This window comes from Bombus affinis, chromosome 4 (genome assembly GCF_024516045.1).
Source record: "Bombus affinis isolate iyBomAffi1 chromosome 4, iyBomAffi1.2, whole genome shotgun sequence".
NCBI classification, from domain to species: domain Eukaryota; kingdom Metazoa; phylum Arthropoda; class Insecta; order Hymenoptera; family Apidae; genus Bombus; species Bombus affinis.
This window is the reverse complement of record NC_066347.1, coordinates 12,313,709-12,336,544: the sequence shown is the minus strand read 5'-3', so window position 1 is coordinate 12,336,544 and position 22,836 is coordinate 12,313,709. Positions and strand designations below refer to the sequence as shown.

At 38.8% G+C, this 22,836-nt stretch overlaps 2 protein-coding genes across 5 annotated transcripts; one reads left to right on the top strand and one right to left on the bottom strand.

Annotated features, from left to right (window-relative positions):
- Window positions 1-916: 916 nt before the first annotated feature.
- On the top strand, window positions 917-20,149 carry LOC126915052 (otoferlin-like). 3 transcript variants are annotated; one of them, XM_050719364.1, is made up of 27 exons: window positions 917-1,458; window positions 4,933-4,991; window positions 5,874-6,062; window positions 6,299-6,570; window positions 7,397-7,661; window positions 8,042-8,218; window positions 8,717-8,779; window positions 9,627-9,711; window positions 10,975-11,318; window positions 11,440-11,750; window positions 11,864-12,107; window positions 12,264-12,500; window positions 12,582-12,890; window positions 12,966-13,118; window positions 13,262-13,462; window positions 13,551-13,802; window positions 14,380-14,681; window positions 14,788-15,152; window positions 15,300-15,482; window positions 15,564-16,293; window positions 16,365-16,535; window positions 16,611-16,780; window positions 16,900-17,218; window positions 17,303-17,501; window positions 17,575-17,793; window positions 17,857-17,957; window positions 19,057-20,149. In XM_050719364.1, the coding sequence occupies exons 1-27, from the start codon at window positions 1,380-1,382 to the stop codon at window positions 19,235-19,237; spliced, it is 6,180 nt and encodes a 2,059-aa protein (XP_050575321.1). In that variant the 5' UTR covers window positions 917-1,379; the 3' UTR covers window positions 19,238-20,149. The 3 variants fall into 3 exon arrangements, with proteins under 3 accessions (XP_050575321.1, XP_050575322.1, XP_050575320.1); XM_050719365.1 differs by having other exon boundaries at window positions 7,394-7,661; window positions 13,551-13,799; XM_050719363.1 differs by having other exon boundaries at window positions 7,394-7,661.
- LOC126915082 (guanine nucleotide-binding protein-like 1) lies at window positions 17,984-22,690 on the bottom strand. 2 transcript variants are annotated; one of them, XM_050719450.1, is made up of 6 exons: window positions 22,120-22,690; window positions 21,714-22,039; window positions 21,004-21,649; window positions 20,493-20,915; window positions 20,143-20,421; window positions 17,984-19,280 (listed from the first exon to the last, which is right to left on the bottom strand). In XM_050719450.1, the coding sequence occupies exons 1-5, from the start codon at window positions 22,211-22,213 to the stop codon at window positions 20,150-20,152; spliced, it is 1,761 nt and encodes a 586-aa protein (XP_050575407.1). In that variant the 5' UTR covers window positions 22,214-22,690; the 3' UTR covers window positions 17,984-19,280; window positions 20,143-20,149. The 2 variants fall into 2 exon arrangements, with proteins under 2 accessions (XP_050575407.1, XP_050575408.1); XM_050719451.1 differs by having other exon boundaries at window positions 21,714-22,036.
- Between the last annotated feature and the right edge of the window lie 146 nt (window positions 22,691-22,836).

Below are 22,836 nucleotides of genomic sequence, written 5' to 3'. Positions count from 1 at the left end.
TCCAGAAATCTAGGTTCTTTAGTTTCGGGCATTTCTAGGACAAGATTCCCTCCCTCGTTTTATTTCTTTCTCATTAAAAACAATATAATTTTCTTCATTTGCCGTTTTCTCATCATCGTCATCGTTTTGTGCAAATAGTAAGTATTTTTCGAAGAAAACGCAACGTTATTCTTTCGGTAAATGACTTTTAACATTTCACATCTAAGGAAAGCTAACGTGTTAATTGATTTAGCAACGGATATTCTGTAGACATACGTTAAATATCGTGGGTAAGCATCGCGTTCCATATACTCTTTGGGCAAAATACGCGACATCTATTTAAAAAGAAAATGTCTATATTATATGCTATATCCTATCCTATATTATATATCATTTTCGTATACACGAATAACGGTTATTTCATACGCCTGTCGATATGCAACGCTTCCAAAGGTAACATAATTCTGCGTCTGTCACAATCGCATCGTTTCATACGGTATGGATATGGCATACTGGTATGTGGTAAAACATAATATATAATACTAGTGGAGTACGTATGAAAATAAAATTTACGTATGATCTTCGATGGTATCTATAGATATCTGTATCGAGTAAGGACGAAACAGAGACGCGAGATGTCGATAAACGCGTAGAAAAAGAAATATCGGTCGATGAAGATTCGATGCTCGGTTATGCCAGGTATTTCGGCAATTTGCTACGTTCACGAGGATGTGCTGGCGAAACTAAGGGAAGGAACGCGGCAAGCGAATAGCGAGTAATGGGAATGGAAGGGTGCAGGGTGAGCGAAGCGGCGCGTCGCCCACACCGCGACGAATAGCTGCGTCGATGACGTGTAACACGGTCAATCTGTGTGTGTGTGTGTGTGTCTGTGTGTGTGCGTGCGTGCGTGTTTGTAGCAGGCAGAGTAGCAGCAAGTGGCGCGTGCGCTGGTTCTCCAGGATAGCAGAACGGGTAGGTCCGGTAGGACGGACAGGACTCGGGGGTTGTACGAGGCGCGAACATCAGCTAGTCCGAATTTGTCTGTCGTTCGATTCGGATACGTGCTTGCTCGCTCGCACTGGGTCCCTCAATCACGACACCGCACCGGTTTGAAAATATCCGTTTACCGGAAACATCTTACGATGATATCGCCGTTCGCTTAAACACGAGGTCTTTGTGGTTTGCATCGTCGAATTAGCGCGGAAGTCGGACATTCGATTCGTACAGTTGGTCGTGGCCCTTCCCTTTGCTTTCGTTTAACTGGGGATGATCGAAGAACGTACGAACGCAGGAACGGAACATGCGGTGTAATCCGTTTGTTCGGCTCTCTTGATACGTACGGCCTTTAAAGATCGCTAAATTTACGTCGCGAGTGAAATTTGCGGAACGTTCGACATAGAATGGCGCTCGTCGTTATCGTGAAGAATTTTCAAGGACTGAAATTCAAAGGAGACAAGGTTGTCAAGGTTGACTTCCGGGGTAAGTTTCAAGCGATATTCCCCGACGATCGACGATGAAAATACCGATAAAATCCACACCTTGCGTCAACCGTAACGACCATTCAGTTTCCGATAGAAAAGTGTCGTTAAGCTTTTCTCAACATTTACGAAGGCAATTGAACTTCGAAGGTGTACTTGCGCGATGAACGAGAACGGCGATCGACGCCGAGTAAATATAATTGACAATCGATCAGAATTTCGTTACGTCGTTTTAGTCATCTTTTCCCTTCGTTTTCTTGTAACACGCGGAGGGTGGCTTGCGTTCGCTTTAATTTGCGATTCCGCGAAATCCGAATAATATAATTTTCGCGTACATTCAACGAAAACCGTTCCACCCGTTTATTTAGTCAGTATTCCTAAATATGATTTTTATCGATATGTAAAAAAATATTATACATGTGTATATAACGGAACGAAACGATATGTATATTAATATCGTTACAAATATCAGGCTACTATTCTAAATGTAGTCGCTGTTACATTCTCCTTCTCCGTTACACACAAATCGAACGAATACATCTTCTTAATTAATGAACGTTAATTAATGAACGACTCGAAAGAATTATTAAATTTATGCCACGTGATTGTTGATAAAATTTGTTATATCTGTTTGCTATTTAAGGATAAATAGGAAAGTAAGTAATTCAGAGTTAATTACAGTGAACGGAAGACGTAATAGATATTTGTCAAGATAATAATATCGTGTTGCGAGACGTAGCTAGTTCGAATCAATTGCAAGATCGACTTGATTAACGATACGAGCGCAGAGTTCTATGACTGCGTGTAGGATAATGACTTTCTTTGCACTCTCTTTCACGAGTTTCTTCGGATACCACGCTATTCGAACCTGTTATTCGCTTAGCAAAGGTTTTCATACCTTTGATCGATTAGAAAATAGCGCTTCTCGTTTTTCGATTGTGTAATGTAACTAACCCCGCTGTTTTCATACGGTCACTGTTTTCATAAGGTTAATCGGTGATATTGATTAAAATTAGTTCATCTATAAATAAATATTTCTATCTAGAGCGGCTACCGCACGCAGATTTATCGCGTTTAATCGACACGTGATTTTTACGATATCTATCTTGTGTATCTAATCTTTTACAAAAAATCTTTTACAAAATTTCAATCGTAACGAAACAAGCAATTGTCACATAAAATGCAAAAATCGTTACGTAAAACACGATGCTTCGTGCTCCTTACATGTAATTCTTCTTATAGAAATGTTTAGAAGAAACGCATTATCTTTCTGTCTCGTGTCCATCGATCGATTGTTCTTCTTCGTGTAACTAACTCTAAACAAATACGTATGTATGTATCTTAATATATACAGTTGTGTAACAAACCGCAAACCGTTGAACAGTACCATTAAAGTGGTGACAGATATTGGCTGGATTAATCAGAAGCAGATACTATTTGTGTTTCCAATTCAAACAATTATCTTCGTGGAACGACAAAAAAAAGCTCTTAGGATAAAACGACAAAAGCAACTTTGAAAAAACGAATTACACGTATCTGCTCTCGTTTCTCTATATACTTATCGTATAAAGTTAGTTTCAACGGTGATGGAAAATTGGCGCAACCTTTTTACGTTGGCAAATTTGATTATACTTTGGATCGCGTAGCGCGTGGATATATCCACGTTTATTAAAAAAATAGCAGGATTAAATAATAACGTTAACTATTCTTATTTTGGATACTTGAAGCGTCGCTGTAATTTCGAAGAGGATATCCAAGATCAGAAATATTATTAAAAATCGAATTTTTTAAAATTTATGCAAAATTCGATATTTTTTTCGAATAGCCAAATCTTTTAAATCTTTTAAATCTCGACGTATCGCTCAAGTCGTAAATATTATAATTAATGTTTGGAAAATGTCAATGTTTAAAAATACGCGTCACTCGTTTGTTTAACGCTGGATATGTAGCTAAATGTTAATAAACTGTCGAGCGAAGGCCAGTTCAGCCGGGTATGGACGCGCGATTTGCAATATTTATCGAAGCGCGAGGACTTAGGGGATACAAATGGAAAGGTTAGCGTTAGGTTAAACGTTAAGGCAACCAGTAGTCGGTTTAGTTGGTCATCTTGCAGGATCGTGTACGAAAGTAAAGGAAAATTCAAAGGCAAGACAGGACAACGGCGAATCGTTAACCGGAGGTTAATCTAACTTTTGGATATTAAACTTTTATTTAATCACGTTTGCCCCAGTTCGCCGACGATCTAAAGCTCGCGTGATACAAAGTTGAGCGTCAAGATTTTATCTTCGACCTCTTTAAACGTTCCAATGTTATGCAGAGTTACTTAATTAATATACGTACGTGTATACACGTGCGATCGTGATACGATTTTGATACGTATCGCAGGAAGAATTTTGCCTCCTTTTTCTTTCTCCTGTAATCCGCTGTCGACGTCTTAATTTCTCGCGCGGTTACCTCTTAACCCACTTATTTAACGCGTTATGTTTTTCAGAGGAGCCATCTAGATAGATATTTAACGTTTACGCGGAAGACTAACCATTATAAAAATACAGTTACGGTGGAAAACTTTTTTGCTTTCCAGTATGCTTCGAACGAAATAGTTTGTTCGCTGGAAGACTATGAGATGTTAGACATAATATAACTCGAAATTTATACGTAGTTTTAAAATCGTATAATCAGATTTTTCTATAAGGCAGCAACATAGATATGCACGTTTATCGTTCTACTTGTTATTCCAATTTTATCATATTCTTTTCTCATCTTCAGAACAACATTACAACGATATTACTTATTGTTAGATACGATTCTAGATAAGTAGTTATCCCTTCTTTGGCGTTCAGAAAAGTATGCGCATAGTTGGCTTGTATTTTTCTTCCTTGTAACGTGTTCTATAGGAGAGAGGAGCAGAGTATAAATTTTCAAGAGACTCGACACGATTCTCTACTTTAACGTGCATAATAGAAATAACTGACAACGAGATTGTCTGCACATCTTAAATACCGTTGTTAGTCGCGAGAGAAACTACGCGCAAGCAATGTAGCTGTTGCATCTCGTTTAGATAAAACTACCAAAGATTTAAACTTGGTAAAAGGCAAGCAAATCGAATAACGAGAAAGAAAATGTTGGAAATATTCAACCGGTACGTGATAGGACACGGAATAACTTAACGGTATTTTTGTTGTAACATTTTACATTTTGATATCTAAGAATTTGGAAAAAGTGTGCAATTCGTCGCACTCGTAAATATAACTAACGATAAATGTAATCGACTGTGTAATGTTATAAGAGTTGGAGAAATTTTAATAACGGATGAAAGCTTTCCCGTAAAACTACGCTAACCTGCTGTTGCACTTAAAAAAGAACAATCGTTAAATGCGATCATGTAATTCGTTTATTCATCTATGAAACTCGTCGTGGATATCGAAATTACGTTTAATGCTATGATATCGAGATTCTTCAGAAAAATCTTTTACAGGTGTCCCTCATTACTCGAAATGCCTCGAAGAAAGCGGAGACCATATTACGGTAGATGAGGTAACGTAGAAGAGAAATGTTTAATTTTTGGCTATTCTATTAATCTGTTATTAATTACTATTAATCTATTATTTTGGCAAATTTTTGGTTTAATACACAGAGAATGTTACATTTAAAGTTTGAACGAGTGTAGCTTAGTTAATCGTTTTATTTTTCTCCAATTTTTCCAAAGCGTTGTTTCAGCGTACACGTTGATTCTTGTTAGGAATAGGTTTACATAATTTAAAGAAATTTTGATGGAATACGAATCACGCGGCTATCGAATTTTCGTACGTAGTTTACGATTGTGCGCACCTAACTTGCTTGACGCGCAGTAAACGAGCGTGCAGCCGGTATACATATTTCGTATATCAAGTACTCATCGCGACCCACTTTTTTACTTCGTTAAAACAAAGTTTATGAAAACGCTTTTGCAATTTAATGCTTTCAATTCGTACTAGAAATACTACTGTGGTTTGATATTTTGTTATATCGACGAGTGGATTTTTGTTTTTTCGACTAAAGACATATTTTGTCGTTTTTATTTAAGCGACGCGATTTACACAAGCAGGAAAGGAAAAAAATATTTCATTCGCGTTAGTTCATACGTTACACGGTTCGTGTATCGATTAGTCAACGCCGTGCCGTTGCTTGCATCTTTGTTTTAATTATTTTTACTTCTATACAAAAAATGTAACTGCTTGCATGAAAAATATAAATAATGTTGACATTTAAATATCAGAAGAACATATTATAATGGTTAATCGAGGAAGCTGACTACTCTTTTTGTCTTTGTTTTATTTGTTTCCTTCGAGCGTAAAGAAGATTAAAAAATCACTAAACCAAAGCATGATTTACAAGGCATGGTTAATGAAAAGCTCAGCGTGATTTAACGTTTTTCAGAGCTTCACTTGGAACTTGGGAAGACCGGTGGATGAAGTAGAAGTGCTGCAACTGTCAGTGGTATCTAGGGGCGTTTTGAAAAATGAAAAAGTGCTCGCTAAATATGGTTTGGTTTTACAGACGGTGATACGAGAAGGTCGAATCATCGTCACAGATTCCTTGGTAGACCTCAATAACAAGCCGCTTCCGGTACGTCGAAACACATACATACCTATGCTCGCGATAACAGTTTCCGCGTTCAATTTCATATCAAGCGGCGGCGTTGAATTGCCGCGCTCCGAGGAATAATCGGGCACGATAGACGATCTACATCGGGGCAAAGATAAACGATGCACGAGTCGTTTTAAATGAAATTTGTGCTAAACTTTTGAGCGGATATCGATGGTCATTACCAAGATATGACAAAACACGTTTAATATGCGTAGGCTGTCGTCTGCTTTGAAATTCGATACAACCCTCCTGACGGAAGTTGCAGCTCGTACGCGGCCTCGGAAATAATGGAGGATGAACAACAGATGCTGATCGACATCGAGCAAAACATCGCGAACCTTGAAAGAAGCCTCGAGCAAGCTAATAGCGGCAGCGATGCCGCCAAAAGAAAAGGTTCTTGGCATAGTCCTCAAAAGAGTTCGAAACGGGGATTTCTACAAAGGGGTAGTTCGCTGCTAACGGCCGACAAGTCACCGGATCGCAAGAGGTGAGAAATTGCCAGTAGATATCTCGAGATCGCTTTGCCGCGCCGAACTTCTCTTTCTCTTCCATTTTCGTAATATTCGTCTTGTTTTCTTCTCCGTTTGCCTCTTCCGCTATCTCCTGCTTTTCTCAAAAGTAATCCGAAACTGCCGAGCGAAAGATATTTATCGTTTCTTTTCTCGAAGCTTCCAACAGCCACGGAACGTTTTTCGTTAGTACAGACTTTATTTTATAAACGGCGAATACACCTACATAAGTACATAAAGAATTTTTAAAACAATGGTTGGTTATATATAACGTATTTCCGCAGGTCTTATTATTATAAATACATAGAGAAGACAAGCTCAGGATGGAACAACGTAGAAAAATGTGGATTTCTTGTTTAACGTTTCATCATTGTCTTAGTTTTAAAGAGAGAATAATATCTCCTTTTTAGACGACACGCGTGAGAATACGCGTGTCAGTGAGACACGCTTTACGTTGATCTTATCGTCTTCGAAGTTAATGCGCCATAGGTGTTTCATACTCTGATGGCAATCTATGGCAACTCGAAAGCACTCGTTGCAAAATGTCGCGTCTCGGTATCTGTTGGTAGTTTTTTGGAATTAAACGAGCGAGGCCGCTCGACCTTTTAGTTCGTTGCCGATCATTTCAACATTCGTGTAAAATTTAATTTTATGTTTTATATCGTTCGAATACCGGGGTTAGCGCGAGATGAAATCTTTTTCGAAATATGGCAAATCGACTTCTATACACTTTGGTTTACATTTCTCGAGAGAGATGCTGCTGATAACATAGGCAAAATGGTCAAAATGCGTTCTTTGTAGCAGGAGTTCGACGTTGAAAAGCATGAGGTCTCTTATGAAGTTGGGGAAGCAAAGACCACCCAGAGCTCGATCCTGCGACAGCGGCTCGGATACCAGCGAATTACTCGATAGAAGGGATTCCAGTTGCACCACGTCCAACGAACCCTCGAGAACGAACTCGATGACTTCTTTGGAAACGAACGTGTCCGATTATGACAGCCAGGGTGGAACGAATACGGTGAAAACTCAGGAGGCGATCGTGAAACCAACGAGGAAATCAAAGCCAAAGGTTCGATCGATCCTTCGGACGATTAAAGCTTGAAGCTTTTTCTGTCTATTATGTGTAACGAAATGATCAATAGCATTGGACATTGATACGAATTATACGGAAACACGTAGAAAGCTCGCTAATGTATTCCGCGTCGGCGTGTCTCAAGTACCGAAATTCCAGATAAAACGGAGATCGTTCGAGAGATTGGCATCGTCGAGTGTAGCCCGACTGGAAAAAAATAAGTAAATGGCGCGATAAATTGCATAACAGCATTTGCATAAGAATTCGATGACCCGTCTTCGTCTTGAGAATAAACGGTTTCCTTCGAGTCGGAGACGACGCAGTTTGCAAGGAAATTTCATCGAATCGCGACATTCGTTTCTATCCTGTTTTTACAGACCGTCGATACCGGACAAACCGCATTAAAGGCACAAGACTATCAAGTTTGCGTCACTATCATAGAAGCAAGACAGTTGGCCGGTCTGAATATGGATCCGGTCGTTTGCGTACAAATCGGAGACCAACGAAAATACACCAGCGTCAAAGAATCTACGAATTGTCCGTATTACAATGAGGTACATACATACATATCGTATATGTATATGTCCTCCATGGAACGAATTTTCTTTAAAACAAAGTTCGGAGGAAACTGGAGGGAAATTACCGGAAAGCTTATAAACGCAAACTGTGCAACGGATGTAGAAAGGAGGAAAGAGCAGAACGATGTATTTACGATAATATTACTTTTTCCTACGAGTTGTCCTATAAACTATTTAGTCGATATAAACTCCGTTGCACCGACATAATGTACATACCTACGTTTCCGTGTTTTTTTTTTTTTTTCTTTTTTACCGTTTAGCAACTAGCAGCTCCGTTCATTTCAGATTTTTCGTTCGTTCTCGCGTTTTTTTATCATTAAAATACATATCGAATTTCTCGATCTCGCATTTTGTTCTTCTCATTTGACATCGAGTCTGCGCGTGTGAGCGCGTGCTCGTTCAATTCGAAAGCGTATAGAACGCTGCGAAATTATTTCGGTAAAATAACATTTTTAATATCGTTCTGTTTTTCAGTATTTTGTCTTCGATTTCCACATGCCACCTGTCATGCTGTTCGATAAAATTATCACGCTATCGGTAAGTGGCTCGTCGAATTTCCTCGAATCTCGCTCTGTGAGATTGCTGTTTATAGAAGTTAGGGAGTTATTTGCTTCGTTAGATTATTAATAACTAGAGCTCTTAATTGGCCCCCGATACTCTGTAATAAATACGATAACGTGCAAGCAATGAATCCGCTGATCGCGCTTTAAATAAAACGTTTTCGGCAATAAGTCGGTAAATACGCACATACAATATACGATATCGCGAAAGGAACATGAAAATTGGAAAAAAGTTTCGAAACAGGAGGACGAATGGGTTTCTCACTTTCCGGATAAAAGGATTAGTCGCGTAATTATCAATCGTTTGTCGGAACGTGAATTTTTGATCGATAGAAATTGACTGCCGACAACGTTGTATTTCAATAATCAGTTATTTTCATTTCCCATCTGAACGAGAACCTGAGGTGATTGACAATGATTGCCATTGACGTATTGCAAATAGAATATCGTATTTCAGTGTACTGGAAATAAATATGAAAATTCAAAGAGTTTGTATATATTGCACGATGGATTTGATCTGTTCCCTAGAGAACAGTTGAAACAGCGCACGATTCAATCGCTCCTACCGTTAAATTTATCGATTTTGTATGTAAGAGACGCAAACGCGATAAAAGAGAAGGGGATTCGAGAAACGAAAAAGAGACGAATTAACGAGAGTAATTATTCTTGATTCGTAAATCGGAATATTTGCGGATTTAGAATTACTCGCTCGAACAGGTAGCTTTAGATACACGTATGTGAAAGGCAACTTTACGCGATGAATAATAATCGAGGAGAAGGTGAATTAAGATTACTTGTAGTGAATACCTTCTATTGATACGCAGGTGCAGCAATCGCGGAATCTCTTACGCGCTAATCTAACACTGGGCATCTTTAAGTTAGACATCGCGACTGTATGGGCACAACCAGGTATATTTTTTTAGTCCTTCGAAAAGGATCCTAAAGGTTACTGTTAATCATTACCGACTGTCTTTCATCCTTTATCGAGCCAGTGCCGACGAAGAAGCTGAGCAAACGATTTTCTTTCTGATATTTCCATGGACGAAAATTTTAATCAATGTATATCTTCGATCAAACTGAAACGTATTCCATTAAATTACACGTTTATCATTCTATTCCATATTCCGATTGCAAAGTAATGAATTTACTATATTTTCATTCAAGTCGCAACGAAATTAATCGCGTTAATTAATCGTACGCGTTTTCTACGTACTTGAGCAATTTCGTTTACCGACGCGTAAACGATAAAAGTATCGCGAATAAATTTCATCGATTAAAAATAAATGAATTGAAAATCGCTTACAAATGCATGCGTATGAAGCATAAAATAAAAGGGCAGAATAACAAAATTACCAAAACGATATAAATAAAACGTTTTAGTGGAAAAGGATCGAAGTAAAAGCGATAAACGTAAAGCAGAAGTGAAAAGAAGCGAAACAGCTATTTCGTATCATGTCATATCTTCATCGTGCATCAGTATCGTTTAAATTCACAGCTTGTATAAAATTTGTTACACTTGGCTTGTAGTACGATAGTTTCTAAGTCATGCCGCTTCTGTAGCGTAGAATACTTCTTACTATACTTGTACATAATACGTTGCGTATTACGAGAAGAAATATGCAATCCGCTTTATCGATGAAACGTATTTATTTTACAACGTGAAAATGAACGCGTTAGAGATATTACAACGGTGCAAATAAATAGAAAGTAGTAATAGTAGTAAGTACATTGGAAATCGTTACGTAAGTACGCACATGAGATAATCGCTGATCGAGCGTATAATTATTCGTTTCTACGAATAACGATCGTCTCTGGACACGAACGCGACGCTAATTTATTACATCGCGAATAACCTTCGAGTAATATCATTAACGGTTAATTAAACGCTTTAGTCGGTCAAAGTATCGTCGATACGTACGACGGTTTAAATTTCCTAGAACTTATCGGCGAGTTGAAATTCTGAAAAGTTGTAAAGATGCATCGGAAGCGAATGACTGTTTAAAGTTGTATCTTCTATCATTTATTCACAAATCATGTACATATCCGCTTAATCGGTGTTTACGATCGACTTTAAAACCTTTCTGTGTTCGTGTTACGATGTATGTACGACGTACACATTTAAAGATAGATCGCGTTCTATTTTGACGAAAGTAATTCCCGTTTACCCTGTAGATCATCAATTTTACCATAAATGGGCACTGTTGACGGATCCGGACGACGTGGCCGGTGGCCCCAAGGGTTACTTGAAGTGCGACATAAGCGTGATCGGGAAAGGCGACACCGTGAAAATTCCTCCAAAAAGTGAGAAGGACGAGGACGATATCGAGGGTAATCTCTTGCTACCGGACGGTGTGCCTATCGAGAGACAAAGGGCCAAGTTTATCGTGAAGGTGTACAGAGCGGACGGGCTACCGAAGATGAACAGCAGCATCATGGCGAACGTGAAGAAGGCGTTTACCGGTGAAATCAAGGATCTCGTCGATCCGTACGTTCAAGTGTCCTTCGCCGGACTAACCGTAAGATCGATCAAATTTCTTATCTATGCACGATAGTTTTCGCTACGTTCTATGCGTATAGTCGATCAAAGGGATGGAAAGAGGCAAAAATCCGTCAAGTAAGTTTTTCCACGCTGTTCAGGGTAAGACGAGCGTTAAAAGGCACAGTTACGCGCCAGTTTGGAACGAACAGATCGTCTTCACGGAAATGTTTCCACCTCTCTGTCAAAGGATTAAAATTCAGCTATGCGACAACGATCCGGTTCACGCGACCGTCATCGGCACGCATTTCGTCGATTTGAAGAAAATCAGCAACGACGGTGAAAAGGGATTTCTACCAACTTTTGGACCAGCTTTTATCCATTTTTACGGAAGCATCAGGGATTACAGTATCATTGATAAGCATTCCACGTTGAACGCTGGATTGGGCGAAGGAATCTCTTACAGAGCAAGGTTGTGCCTCGATTTCCTTTATTTTCTCTCGATTGAAAGTCGTATCGCGTTCCATTCCTTTCGCGAGAACGAAAGATGGAAATATTAAACGTGTTATCGTTCTGTATCTTCAGATTATTAATAGGCATTAGGACAGAAATAAGCGATAACGTAGAAATGGCTCCATCGGAGGTGGAAGTCGAACCCACGATACCCATCAACGAATCCGTTTATGCCAGGAACGAAGAATTTTTTCTTTTCGCCACCATAATGGACGCCACGATGGTCGACAAGAAACTCGGCGACAAACCGATGTATTTCGAATTATCGATAGGGAATGCGGGAAACGCTCTAGACGGTCACAACGAAAGCTCCAAGGTGAGGCTCGTGCATCGATGGAATCGTTGATTTCTCTTTATTATCTTCTTCTATACCGCGTCGCTTCGTGTCGTTCGTCCACGTTCGAGTACGTTGAACGGATAAAAAAGTTGGTAAAATCGGTTTTAATGGACGATTTTAATTGGTCGCTGTCAGATATGCGAAATGGGACCAAAAAGTGGAACGAGTAGCGATCAAGAGGAGCTGCAGGAAGTGTTGAGTGGATCTTGGCAGAGTACCACTCCAGCCTGTAAACCGATGACGCACGATAAAATGTATTATTTTTTGCCGTACTGGGATGACAAACCTTGCCTTCACGTTAGAAGCATCTGGCCCGATTATAGGCGTAGAATGTACAATAGCAACATAATCAGCAAAATTTCCGATAAGCTGGTATGTCGACAGACGTTTCCATCGTAGTGTACGGTTGAGGTAATCTGCTTTAATTAACGGGGATCTATTTATTTGGGGTAGGAGGAGGGATTGTCGGAGGCTCAGTCGCACGCTGACGACTGTACAGGCGAGAAAATTTTAAAGTCCACGTTAGACGAATTAAGCAGCAACTGTAATCGATATGTCAGCATCAGTAAATCGAGTATCACCGGGCCGGGAGTTGGAAAGACGAAACTCGATAAAGAGAGGACGAAACTTTGTCAAAGAGAATTAGAAAGTATGGGAATTATGTCGCGCAATCTTAAAGCCGTGATCACCAAGAGTAGCTTCAAGGAAAGACTGAAGACCGCACAGAGCTATTTACAGAAATTAAAATTTCTCGTCGAGGACGTGAGTATCCTTCGTCAAAGTTGCTCCCTCCTTAAAGTAGGTATTTTATCGTTAAAAGGAAAACACGACTTTCAGCCTCAAGATTCTCTACCGGATGTTTTTATTTGGGTAATTAGTTCCGGACGTCGAGTCGCGTATCATAGAATACTCGGAAGAGATCTAATATATTCGATCGTCGACGAAGAATGTGGCAGATACTGCGGCAAAGTTCAAACCACGTTTCTCAAAGTATGTTCGTTTTATCCTAACGTCTAATTTACTTTTCGCAGCTTGCGAATAAATCGACGAAACGAAATAATTCACACGCAGCATGTTCGACTAGTTTCGCGTCTGTCATTTTCGATCGAAGAATAACGTCGATCGATCGATAGCTTCCAGGGAAAAAACGATTCGGACCTTCGGGTTGGGCGATACAAACGAAATTACAAATCTACATGTGGCTGGGTATCTTGAAGCATAAAAAGTACTTTATCCAAGGTCTGCCAAAGGGTTACGAACTCAGTCACGAGTTGAGAAACGTGGACAGGCCGCGCGCTTTACCGCCCACTGTTATTCATTACGTCGAAAAACACGTATGTATCTGACAATCGCGCTATTCTTACGCTATCGATCGTCCCGTTTGTCCAATTTTATTATGAAAATATCTGAATTATCGAGTAGAAGTTCCAGTTAAGAGCACACATGTATCAAGCCCGGTCTCTGATCGGCAGCGATGCGTCGGGTCTTTCCGATCCCTTCGCCAGAGTTATTTGCGGCGAATTTTCCAACTCTACCCAAGTGATCGACGAAACTCTGAGTCCTACGTGGGACGAACTGCTTCTTTTCGACGACATCTTGATTTACGGAACCGACGAAGAAATTAAGAAGGATCCACCGTCGATCGTCGTCGAACTCTTCGATCAAGATAAAGTGGTATGTCACGATAGAGAATTTCTCCGATCTACATAAGTTTTGCTTTATTTTCTGTTGCTATACATTTTTCGATTAAACACGCAAAGAAAATCTTTTTACAAGCGACTATAGTTCTTTTCTCATCCTTTTCCGATTCTCTTTTTACAGAGTCATTTTCTATCTACGGACATATAACACTGCATGGGGGCTCTGCTTTAACAGTTTGTATACGATATACGACATTCATACGCAAAACATACGCTTCCACATTTTATTTTTTCAGCATCGATCTCTAGGTAACAACGTTCTAAAGTCGGTTTTGCGATCAAACTGATTCGTAATTGTCATGGCTATATGCTGCCACCGTAACGTTTTGCAAATCAAATTCGTCGATCGAATAAGAGTATCGTAATACGCAACTCTTAGAGATAAGTAGCAAACTGCGATAAAACTTGGACGATAGCTTTTTGAAAGATAATTTTTCAAAGAATATTTGACAAAGAGAGAAAAGAAAGTTATAGCTTCCCGCGATAAATGATCTAAAATGGAAAACTTGTACCGGAGATGATTGTACGAAGCAAACGTACGATGGTTTCAGGGGAAATCGGAGTACATAGGTCGAGCGGTCGCGCGACCTCACGTGAAACTCGCCTCGGAATCTTACACGCCACCTAAATTCCCACCTTCGTTAGAATGGTACGATGTAACGAGAGGCGCAGCAAGAGCGGGCGAACTTCTTGCCGTTTTCGAGCTACTCGAATATCCGCAGACGAAAGATTATAGCTTTCCCACTTTACCAGACCCGAAGGAAATACCGAGTCAAACTCCCGTCGCAGCTCAGGATCGGGGACCGATTCTTCCGGTTCCCGTTGGAATTCGGCCGACTCTCTCCAAGTACCGGTAAAAAACTACTTTTAAATAGTTTCCACAAGTTTCGCAACGTCATCGGAATTTCGTTGAACATTAGTTCGCTCTTTCACGCGCGTGCTATCGCCTTCTATCGCAGAATCGAGGTGCTGTTTTGGGGTCTGAGGGATTTGAAGAGGATTCATCTAATGACCGTGGACAAGCCTCGAGTAGACGTCGAATGTGCCGGTCATATTCTTTACTCTTCGGTTATCACGAACGCAAAGAAAAATCCGAATTTCAATACACCGGTGAAATTTTTGGAGTTGGAATTGCCCGAACAGGAGCTCTATCGGCCACCTTTGACCATCAGGGCTGTAGATTGCAGAAGTTTCGGTCGTTACACTCTCGTTGGAACGCACACGATAAATTCGATCCACAAGTATATGTACCATCCACAAACGAAGAAAGCCAAGGATGTGGAAGAAAGAAAGAAGAATCTGTATCAATTACAGCAATACACAGGTAAAATAACTTCGAGTTCAGACTCTTCGGAAATCTGTAATCCAAGTTAGTTATAGATGGAATAAATTTTATTGATATTTCGTAGAGTTACTGTCGATCGGTATGCATATACACCATACTTTCGGTAATTATCCTCTCTTGCTTCAGGTTTCGATACATCGAAGATTAAATTGCAATACCCGTCTTTGCCAGAGTCTTTGACCGATCTTGAGTTTGCTATCGGAGATGCGATTATTACTCTAGGTTTGGAACAAGGTTGGCCAACGAAGAAGGACAAAACGGAACAGAATATAAAGAAGAAGCAAAGTCTGGTCAACGATGGAAGCATGGGTAAGTTATGCGAGTTACGCACGAAGTATAGAAGCGTAAAAGGAGCGACATCGAGAAATTGAATCGAACAAATTCCGTTAGGTGATTTCTACACGTTCGAGGACGAAGACGGTTGTCAAGATTGGTGGACCAAATATTTCGCTTCTGTTGAAGCCATGATAGAAGAAAACAAGGAACTACGTAGAGAGAAGCCAATGTTTCAAACGCAAGCAAACGGTACCGTTCCGGCGTACATGGAGGAAAACTACAATCAAAATCAAGCGAATCCGTCGGGCGAAAAGAGCCCTGGCGTTGCAGCGAAAAGATTGTTTGGCCTAAAGTCGACGGCGAACGCAGCTAGGTTTGTTTCGAAATTGAGCCCCAAACACACCTATCGGAATTTCCCGAAAACGGCGCTGCTGAAAATTTATCCGAACGAATTGGAAGCTCAGCCAGAATTTGAACAGTTCAAGGAATGGCTGCACACGTTCGAACTTTACAGAGGAAAGAAAACGGGGGACGAGCCCGAAGACGAATCCAGAATAGTGGGAAGCTTTAAAGGGGCCTTAAAAGTTTACAAGTGGCCTCTCCCTAGGGATTTGATAGATCATACGGTGATGGGATTCGACCCGCAATATGGCTTTTTTCAAGGTGTACCTTCCAACGAACCGATTCACGTATTGGTACGAGTTTATATCGTCAAGGCAAACGATCTTCATCCTTGCGATCTAAACGGAAAAGCAGATCCTTACGTTGTTTTGCAACTAGGCGGTAAAAGAATCAGTGACAAAGAGAATTACGTGTCGAAACAACTGAATCCCGTATTCGGCAAGTATGTACCGATGCGATCGCGTATTATTCGTTACGAGCTGTCGTTACATCTTCGTGCGTTTTATTTGCAAGGTGTTTCGAAATAGAAGCAACCTTCCCGCAAGATTCGTTGTTGACCGTTCAAGTGTTGGATTGGGACTTGGTCGGCACGGACGATATGATCGGTGAAACAAAGATCGATCTGGAAAATCGATTTTATAGCCGGCATCGTGCTACTTGCGGTCTAGCCAAAAAATACGACGAGTAAGTTTTCGAACGAGAACGTTTCGATTGCTTTGTTTTAAAATGAAACGACGCGCTCAAGTATTTTATTGCCAGATCTGGTTACAACAAATGGAGAGACGCGATGAAACCGACGCAGATCTTGTCGAAGCTTTGCAAAGAGGGAAAGATCGACGGACCGGTATATTCCCACGGGAAAGTAACGATCGGAAGAAAAACGTTTTCTTTGTCGGACGAGGAAATGGAATGTTACGTTCATACGAAAGGTAAATTCGAAGTAGTCAATTTTTTTGTAAACGGCCGAACGTCGATTTCCTAACGGTTAGAAAAGATACCGTGTCGAATACCGCGGTGCTTTTCCTAAAAATAATCTTCATCTTGCTAGGCATAGAAGAACATCTTGCACTGGCGGTTCTTCACCAATGGCACGCTTTTCCGAGAATCGGTTGTGCTTTGGTCCCCGAGCATGTGGAAACGCGTCCACTTTACAATCCTGAAAAACCCGGGATCGAGCAAGGAAAGTTGGAAATGTGGGTTGACATGTTTCCTATGGACATGCCTTCGCCAGGACCGTCGATCGATATTTCACCGAGAAAACCCAAAAGTTACGAGCTTCGGATCATTATATGGAACACCGACGACGTTATACTGGAAGACGATGCGTTCTTTACTGGCGAAAAAATGAGCGATATTTACGTGAAAGGGTATTCCGCGTATTTATATAAGAAATTCGCACATAGTTTGGAGATTCGTTAGAACGGTGAATTTTGCTTGGCTTTGTTTATTAGATGGCTGAAAGGCCCCGAAGATTGCCAATCTACGGACATTCATTATAGATCGTTAACAGGAGAAGGGAATTTCAATTGGCGTTTTATATTTCCATTCGATTATCTCGTAGCAGAAGAGAAGATCGTGATCAATCGGAAAGAAAGTCTGTTTAGCTGGGACGAAACTGAATGCAAGATTCCTGCTCGTTTGGAATTACAAGTAAAAAGAAAAGATCGTTTTAATCGTACTTTTAATTTATATTTCCGTTATCATTCGAATCCACTGTACACAGGTCTGGGATGCAGATCACTTTTCAGCTGACGACTTTCTGGGTGCTATTACTCTCGATTTAAATCGATTTCCACGCGGTGCAAAGAATAGCAAGCTTTGTACGTTAAGTATGCTAAAGACCGATGGATCTGTGCCAACCGTAAATATTTTCAAACAGAAACGAATAAAAGGTTGGTGGCCTTTCTACGTCAAAAAAGAAAACGAGGATATGGAATTAACGGTAAATATCAACTCATATTCATAAACTTAAAAATACTCTACTCTACGTTGAAAATATTCTTAGGGTAAAGTGGAAGCTGAAATTCATTTGTTAACCAAAGAAGAGGCTGAGAAAAATCCTGCAGGATTTGGAAGGAACGAACCTGATCCGCTTGACAAACCCAAGTAAATATAAAAACGATCATACAATGTTTTAACATTCGACACAAGCTTGCTTTATTATTACTTGATTTGTACAATTTATTTATCCAATTATCGTTTTTTGATATATATATATATATATATGTCGGAGATGGAGAGACACCGGAACCTTCCCGTCGAAACCGGGGAAAAACCCCTAATATTGTAATTTGGATTCTACCATAGCCGTAGTTAAACAATCACCGTCCTTCAGCCCGATTGTAATTGCCTGCAATCTATGAGAATGAGTTTGGGTTCGAGGTGACAACCAGTCACCGAACGTAGCCGCGGTCAAGGGACGAACGTTTTGTCTAACAAAGTCATGAAAAAAGTCTGTAGCCCTTCATAAAAAGAAATAGTTGTAACGGCACTCGACAGTAAGCATACTAACGGTTTCTGTCTCGTGGCCCGTCATACGCAGACCCTATTCTTTGGGTAGGTCGATTGCCGATTGTCGAGACATATTCGCAAAACACATTCAACCAGCCAGATGACCCGTATGAAACCTTAAGCCTTAATTAACGAAAATAGGCAAATAGTCTTTTCCGCGAATGACACTTCCGAAGACTGACCAATTAACAATAACGGCAATTTTCCTCACTCTCCGAACGAAGACTTGTCTCCACGAATATAAAAGACCTGGGGCCGCGAGAGAGTGGAGCAGTTTTTCCGAAACAGCGTCACCGTGAGAGCTTCGAGTACGATCTCATCGACTAAGGTATCATTTTCGACAGAATGCTTACTTCGCGTGCTAACTGAGAGTACCACCTAGACGTTGCCAACGAGTAAAGAGTAAAAGAGTCCCGTTGACCGCGGATTCGTTATCGGACCAAAGACTATTGTCATTAGCATCGCGAGTACCTAACCGCCGCAGTTATTTGTCAAATCTCACATCTCCATACTTGTGCCAATAAACTCTTGATCGTACCTTGACAATGGCTAATACTGGTGAAGATTCATTACACGCCCACACCTCCGATCCTACTGACACTCCGACATATATATATACATTCGATGATTAATCAGCACCTCGATTAGTTTGTTTAAAAAACTATATCGTTAATTAGTTTGTCTTTTCTTTCAGCAGGCCAGATGCATCTTTCATGTGGTTTTTGAATCCTTTGAAATCTGTTAAATATATAGTATGGCACAACTACAAATGGGCGATTTTGAAAGCTATAGTAGCAATTGCATTAATAATAGTCGTATTATTGTTCTTTTACTCGATACCTGGTTATTCTGTTAAAAAGTTATTGGGAGCTTAGAAATGTCGCTTGCAGATTTTATTGCTTCGTATGCTCATGATATCTGAAATATGGAAAATGATATTTTGATAAGAAAATAATAGAGGGCTAACTTTGCAGATACACTATTGTTTAATACTTTATAGATGTAACTTTAAATTTCTCAAAGTTAGTTTTGTTGACCATACTAGGCACGTTGTATCGATATATTATATAAAGCCTACTTTTTCATTTCATATTTGCATATCTCGTGCTCATTTTATCACGTAAATTTGATAGGCCTCAAAATTTAAGCTATCTAAAAATCTATGAATTTTTAACGACTTAAATATTTCTTCCTTTTGCCAACAATTTTAAATAGCAAAATAAAAACTGATTATGCTTCTAGATGAAAGTGGCTCTTTTTAATAAATAATTGCTGTATAGTGGACCAACGAAACAGTAATAAAAGCTAATGTATATATAAAGAGCAATACAATAAATAATTAGAAATTATTAGATGCAGAACAATAATGCGTGTATATATATATAGTATATACTGTTTTTACTTATCAAATATTTCGTTAAAAATATTGTATTCTATTTCGTTGTAAATAGATAATTTAACACGTTCACGTCGGCGCGTACCACCGGTGGCTCATACTTGAACGTTCCACCAACCGGTGCGTACCATCAAAAATGTAGTTCGTTTAGTAATTAGAAAAAATTTCCATATAGTTGAAAATTTTAACGTATATTAATTGAAAAAAGTAAGATTTATTTAAAAACAAGACAACTCAATATTATAAACTTATTATAAACATGAATACGAGCGCCACCCCACGGCGAGGAATACAAATAGCAGCGCCGGCATGAACGTGTTAATATATATATATATATATATATAACATGTATTCAAAAGAACGAATAAAATATTAATTAAATACCGATTAACTAAGGATTTATTTCTGATATATCTTTAGACAGTGCTTCAAATTTGTTAACTACGTGCGATATCTCTGAGTCTTCGCTTGTTGTCTCATTAGAATCGTCAGAATTATCGGATGTTTCTTGTGATATTTTCTCTACATGTTCTAAGAGTTTCTGTTCGTCATTTTCATCTTCGGACGAAATGTAGATTCCTCTCGTATCGCTAACATCTTCCCCTTTATTTTTAGCTTGAATCCATTTAACTAGTTCAATTTCTGAATGATTCTCCAACTTTTCTGTTACAAGATAGAAAGAGATTATTTTAAAAAATAGTAAATTATTTATGCCAACGTCTAACGACAATTACCTTTATTAAGACTCCAATCTGGGGGATATACGTATATACAAATTTTCCCTTCAAGGGCCATTCTTAATAACGAATTAGCTGCCCTATAAGAATCGTATCTAGCAGTTCGTGCAGTGAAGAAATTTCGTTTAGAAGCCCAACTATCGCAAATATCCATAGCGCTCCATGTATCATCGTTATCTTGATGTTGCAATTTAAGTATCTTTGGTAAATCTATTCTCTCAGCTAGAAATTTAATTGTTGTATATGGTTCGCTGACTTGTGCTATTGGGAAAGATCCCATTAATATTTGTAGTTGCTTAGGTACTGTAGATGGAAATACTAATCCTGGACAGTCACAGAGGCAAACGGTTTTTGTAAGAAATATAGTTTGAAAATGTTTAGTATGTCCCGGTGTACGTGACACGCTAACAACTTTTTTACCTGTAAAAGATATTTGACAAATGACATTTAAATATTTAAACGTTGTCACTTTCTAAATTTCAATTTTCTTATAAAAAATACTGCTTACCCATTAATGCATTCATTAGGGACGATTTTCCAACATTTGGAGTTCCGATACATCCTATGGATAAAACTCCATTTTTATAACGTTCGTGCTTGATATAACTTGTATCCTCTTTTTCTACAGTAATATTGCTCTTATGATCGGCGTCATCTAAATCAAATTCCATCTGCATTTCTTCTTGAATCTTTTCTTGCCAAGAAGTTAAATCCACATTATCTCCGACAATTTCTTTACAAATATCCAACAATTTCTGGGCTCCTTCTGCAGCCATTTTTAGTTTTCCCTTTCTCCGCCTTTGTTTCATTCCCTCTGTATCGCTTTTATTTCCACATAAATTATAAGTGGGATACGAAGTGAACATCAAAATATGTAACTTTGGGTATATGGTATGGAAATACTCTTTCCATGCTATTACTAAAGCTGGAGGTGCTAAATCAACCTTATTCAATACTAAAATCATGTCTTTTTTAAGTTCATTCGTTATATACTCGTATAAATACGGAGGAAACATTAAAACGGTATATCTAATATCAACAATGATTAATAAAATATCAGACATCTCAAGAACTCTCCATAACTGCCTCCAAGTTTCTAAATTTAATTCAAAGTAACTGATGGTATTTAACTTTTCCATGTTTTTTAGATATTCCTGAAAGTGTAAGCCAATATTAAATTTATCTCAACGAACATAAATGTCTATTACAATTGCTTACAGTAAAATACTTGTGTTCCGCCAATTCTAACTGTTTTTTTGACATATCAAAGTCCCACGGTGGCCTTTTTGGCATATCAATTTCAGGTGGAAAATAATTATTTGAAACTTCTTGATCTTTAAGAGATAAAGGTACAATGGCACTTCTGGATTGTTTCTTTCGTTTCAGTATTTCTTCTTTGCTGTCTTGAAAGAATTGTAAAGTATATCTGTTTCTAAGAGAATTATCATTTTTTGGCTGTTTATTAATTCTTTGTATAGCATTATATTCAAGATCACTAGAATAATTTATGTCATCTTCCTTGTATCCGCTGTGGCTTCCACCTGCTAATTATAACATAAAATTAATTTATTCGAATATGTAATACATAAAACGTATCGTTCATTATTATATTGCGCGTACATACTGAGTAAAGCCGAACTTTGTCGTTGCTTCTTAGTTTGCAATTGCTGTTTCTTCGCTTTACCGCTAAACGGTTTCTTTCTTCTTGGTTTCGACATTTTTCAATTGTCTTAACCTCATAAACTTCATTAACTTCTTTATTTTGACGTTAAGGTATGACACATTAAGTACACATTAAGCAAATACTTTAACTAAATAAAATATAACTTATGCCTATATCGTATATAAGATTAAAAATTACTACTTTAATCAATATGTATATTTAAATTAACATTTTAAGAATATAACAATGACTTTTAACAGGATTAAGATTCTACGGTTACAAAATTAATTATATCAATATATAAGATTTTATATATTTTTAACTCGTAAATGATCACATGAGTTTGTCCATTGGTCAATTTTAACTTTCGCTTCGGCAGTTCAGTCTGCCGAAGTACTGTTACTGAACGGAAGAGCGCACCAGAAATGCGCGCAGTGTGCGTGGGAATGATATGAAATATCGTTTCACTGTCAATGGATTTAACAGATCTTTTAGCATGAAACAGTATACGATCGTTTGGATGTTTGAAATATATTGCGTAAAACGTTTTGATGTTGTTTCAACAATGAGTAACTTTTAAGAAGTGATTAATCCAATATATCAATAAAGTCAACAGAGAATGTCCTGCCGATAACGAAAAAATATATTATTGACTACAGATGGCATTGGTGTATGCCC